Source organism: Helicoverpa zea, chromosome 15 (genome assembly GCF_022581195.2).
Source record: "Helicoverpa zea isolate HzStark_Cry1AcR chromosome 15, ilHelZeax1.1, whole genome shotgun sequence".
In the NCBI taxonomy this organism is placed as follows: domain Eukaryota; kingdom Metazoa; phylum Arthropoda; class Insecta; order Lepidoptera; family Noctuidae; genus Helicoverpa; species Helicoverpa zea.
In genome coordinates, this window is record NC_061466.1 from 4,020,974 (window position 1) to 4,025,066 (window position 4,093).

Genomic DNA, 4,093 nt, shown 5'->3' on the forward strand with positions numbered 1-4,093 from the left:
TGAATCATTTTGTCTGCAAATGATTTACGATTGCAATATGATTGTAGAGCAAACTACCGTATAGACCAAAATCACCAAAATAGCACACCAATCGCAAACCAATCTAATGTCGTTGTAATACGTTTGGTCTTATATAATAGCAGAATGCCCGATATGGTTAAAACTGTTATTGCGATCATATTGCGATTCGATTTCTATTCAATTTTGACATTATTAACTTAGGAGAATCGGGCCCCTGAACCAGAATCGAACCCGCACACTCATTCTCAGAGGTTGTGCTTTACCCACTAGGCCACCATGACTTCTTCACCCCGCACTTCCTGGACCAAAAAATAAATCACAGTTTAAAAAAAACCGTATTGTTTGTCTTATTATTTCAATTTAGGAATAAGTCCGCGGTTTGCTTGGGAAACTTACCAGGAAAATTACATTTTGAAACCAATATATAGCACGAAACGCCATCTGTGCGATACAACTGAAATTTACCTTACAATTACGTCTCTATGTGCTGTCCTTCCGTTCCGTATATTCTTCGCATTTACCCTCGTTACTTCTACCACCCTCTACTGTTAGCGATAGAAACTATTATAATTATAACAAGAAGAAAAATACAAGGTTCAGATAAAAAAATATATACTTACATATAGTAATTTATTTAAATCCAAGCGCCATCAAAGTCGATAAATCACAGTTTTTCATCCTTTTAAAAACCAGAGACAATTTTAGCAGCAATGAAAAGAAACCAGAGACAAGATAATTTAATTTGGTCTTAGTTCAATCATTCATTCATTCGTTTCGTTTTGTTTACGTCAAGTAGACGCAATGATGCGGAGTTCGTAAATTTTATTTTTGTTTTACTGAATTAAATGGTATTTAATCAATACATGTGTAATCATATTACATAGAAATAAACATAATGTAAGGTGGTCCGCTGAACAATTTCAATTTATCTGCTAAGATCATAAATTGCATCATGGAGGGCAAGAAAATATCTTTTGGTTTCATGAAAACCAAAAAGGTGGAAAAGCCTATGTCACCAGTAATAACCGAAGATAAAAGGGAATACATAGAATGTGTTGAAGAAAAGTCAATTAAAGTCGTCGGGTAAGTAACCAAAACTTTATTATGATTATGATATTTAATAACCTAAAAATAGATAATATTTTGATTGTAAACTGCATAGCCTATTATTCTCGCTCACAGATAACTGATTTACCCTTAAAAACTGTTAAGTTTCTATATTGAACCTGTTAACCGGTTGTTTTTTTAACGATAAACACATTTCTTACTATTGATGCTATAAATTATTTCAAAAACACCATTTCACATTTTGACTACAACCTGTTCACAGAGGAGAAACAGTGACCGAAGAATTACCACTAGTAATCCCCATGAAACCAAACACTCTAATCACTGCAGAGAAACTCAGAGAAATAGCAGAGAAAGTTGAGAGTGCCGTACAAGAGCCAGATATTAAAGAAGAACCGGTAATAAAAGAAGAGAAGATTGATGAAAATGAGACGCTTGATCAGATGGCGGTCAGAGAGTTGCTGCAGGAAGCTAAGAAAAACGTTAAAGTGGAGGTTGATGATAAATTAGCTATACCTACACCGGCTAAACCGATTATGACAGGAGAAAAAGAGGTATTTAATTCAATGTTTGTTTTAAATCACTAATAATATAGTAAAGAGGAAAATGTATTAGTTTATTAGTACAAAGGATCCTGAATATTGATCCAATTAAAAAAATCTCTATGTTGGGAAGGTACACTCTCCCTGTCTGATATAGGCCATATTTTGTGAAAATGCAGGAAAAAGCTGCTTGTACTTTATATTTTAACAAAATTCTGCAATTAGTTTGTTTTAGTCTATTTATTACTACAGAATATTTTTTTTCAGTCAACCTTGGATGACTATGAGTCAGTTCCTATTCAACAATTTGGTATGGCAATGCTTCGAGGCATGGGATGGACACCTAGCAAAGAGGGGTAAGTCACTTTTTGTTTTCAATTGTTTCATGCATGCATCTACATAGTGATATAATATGCATCTATAGAACAAACAACTTATAGTAAATCTATAATTTAAAATAATGATAAGTTGCCCTTCATACTTACACACATAACAAGCTTACCTATTGTTTTTGATGAAGGAGATATGACTTGAAAATGCATAAAGTGTTTTCGTAACAACTGTCAACACTCTCTGCTATGATATGATATGAATTTAAGAAACTCCTTCACAACAAATTATAATTATTTCAGGTCCAAGTATAAGCAGCCTGAACTCCGGCCAAAAGGTCTTGGCTTAGGAGCTGATAAAGTAATCAAAAAGAATCAAAAGGAACAGAAAAAAGACAGTAAAGAGGAAGAATTAACTATTGTGAAAAACTCCTTTGTTAAAATAACTACTGGGAAGTATGCTGGTTACTATGGCAAGGTATGTTTTAATTATTAGACTGGTTGTACTTTTTAATTAATTAATTGCACTATAGACCTATAAAACTAGATGCTATATTGTATTGGTGACACACTGTAGTTCAAGAATGAGACAATGAATGCCAATTCCCCTAAAATACTGACTGAGACTTCTTACTTTAAGAAGTCCTTTAGAAGTAAATGCTGGTCAATTCTCTATGCTAATATCAACTAAGGGACCTATCAGATAGAGAGTGGTCACATGGTCAAGCGTTCAAGTGGTTGGTTCTGCATTCGAGCTCTACTACTTCTACTTGACTGACGCGGTCAGAATGCCTCCTGTGTGAGCATATCAAAGTAACACGAAGGACGCAAAACTGAACACCTGACCGCTCCGTGTCTGACAGATCCCTAAACTCCTAACTTTTGATAATATAACAAAAAATTGTATTCTTCCAGGTTGTTAGCTTAGATGAGGACAATGGAAGAGTGATGGTAGAAATTGCAGTAAAGAAAGAAACAGTCAGCCTCAGCGAATTTATGATGCATGCAGTCACTAAATCAGAATATGACAAGGAATCTAAAGTTATAAGTAAGTACAATACACGTGTATAAAGAATTTGCTTGTAAGAAAGTAGATACTTTAGCCCAATAATTTCTTTCACAGATGCAATTGAAGATGTCTGTAACTTCAGATGCAATTTTCATACAAACCCCGCCTCTTGAATGGGCCTGCAAGACAACACTTAGTCAAAGCTTCAAATCTCTATGTTTTATTCATAACACTAATGTAACATGTATTAACTACAATTTTAGACGCGGATTCTTACGAAGAGTACAAAAAGGCTGAAAAAGTTTCCCAGAAACAGCCAAAACAGGAAGAAAGAAGTTCAACCAGTCAAAGAAATAATGAAGTTAGTGCCAAAAATGATAAAGACAGATATAATGACGATCACAGAAGGAATAAAGAAGAAAAATCATCAAACGGCAGAAGTAGGGATAAAGTAAAGGAGAGAAGAGATTCTTCTAGCAGTGAAGATAGGTCAAGACGTAGACATAAAAAAGACAAGAAAAGATATAGCAGTAATGACTCATTAAGCTCTTCTGACGATGATAATAGAAGAAGAAAACATAAGTCTAAAAGCAGAAGACAAAGAAGTAGTTCCGAAGACTCACACAAGAGAAGTTCGGAAGTAAAAAGAGATATTGATAAGAAACGCAAGGGGAAAAAGAAGAAGAGAGACAGAGATCGGTCTCCTAATTATAAAAAACATAGGAAATAAGAATCATGTGTAAATAAATTCTTTTTTTAATATTTGGCTTTTCTAAAACCATTTTTTTTTCTGTTTTTATCAGTTGAGCCATGGTGAGCTGAAGGTTTCAATTACCGAATACGCCTGTATAGGTTTTCTCAAATCCTTTTTGAACTCACGTTTGAATGAAGTTCACGTACGCTATTATATAATGAACAATGTGTACTCTACCAGGCATAATCAAAACATTCCTGACCTTTGGCTTGGGAAAATTATGGATGTTCAGGAAAAATTGTTTTTGCGAAAAGATTGTATAACTCCCTCTATCCTCATTTACCAGAACACATGTATTCGGTTCTCCCAAGGATAGACGGGCAGTGTCAGTGTAAGTCACAAGATGGCGCTGATAAGGAATTTTCTGCTT

The 4,093-nt window shown here is 34.4% G+C and overlaps 1 protein-coding gene across 1 annotated transcript; it reads left to right on the forward strand.

Moving 5' to 3' along the window:
* The first annotated feature begins 786 nt into the window (after nt 1–786).
* On the forward strand, nt 787–3,731 carry LOC124637026 (G-patch domain and KOW motifs-containing protein). Its single transcript, XM_047173342.1, has 6 exons — nt 787–1,104; nt 1,352–1,643; nt 1,899–1,987; nt 2,264–2,438; nt 2,876–3,008; nt 3,233–3,731. Exons 1-6 carry the CDS (start codon nt 974–976, stop codon nt 3,697–3,699), a joined length of 1,287 nt encoding a protein of 428 aa, XP_047029298.1. The 5' UTR covers nt 787–973; the 3' UTR covers nt 3,700–3,731.
* Nucleotides 3,732–4,093: the final 362 nt, after the last annotated feature.

Excerpts from the sequence above, each read along its gene's own strand:
- LOC124637026 (XM_047173342.1), top strand. The coding sequence starts at position 974 with ATGGAGGGCAAGAAAATATCTTTTGGTTTCATGAAAACCAAAAAGGTG. Across the intron at positions 1,105-1,351 it reads AAGTCAATTAAAGTCGTCGG|AGGAGAAACAGTGACCGAAG; the intron begins GTAAGTAACCAA and ends ACCTGTTCACAG. Across the intron at positions 2,439-2,875 it reads ATGCTGGTTACTATGGCAAG|GTTGTTAGCTTAGATGAGGA; the intron begins GTATGTTTTAAT and ends GTATTCTTCCAG.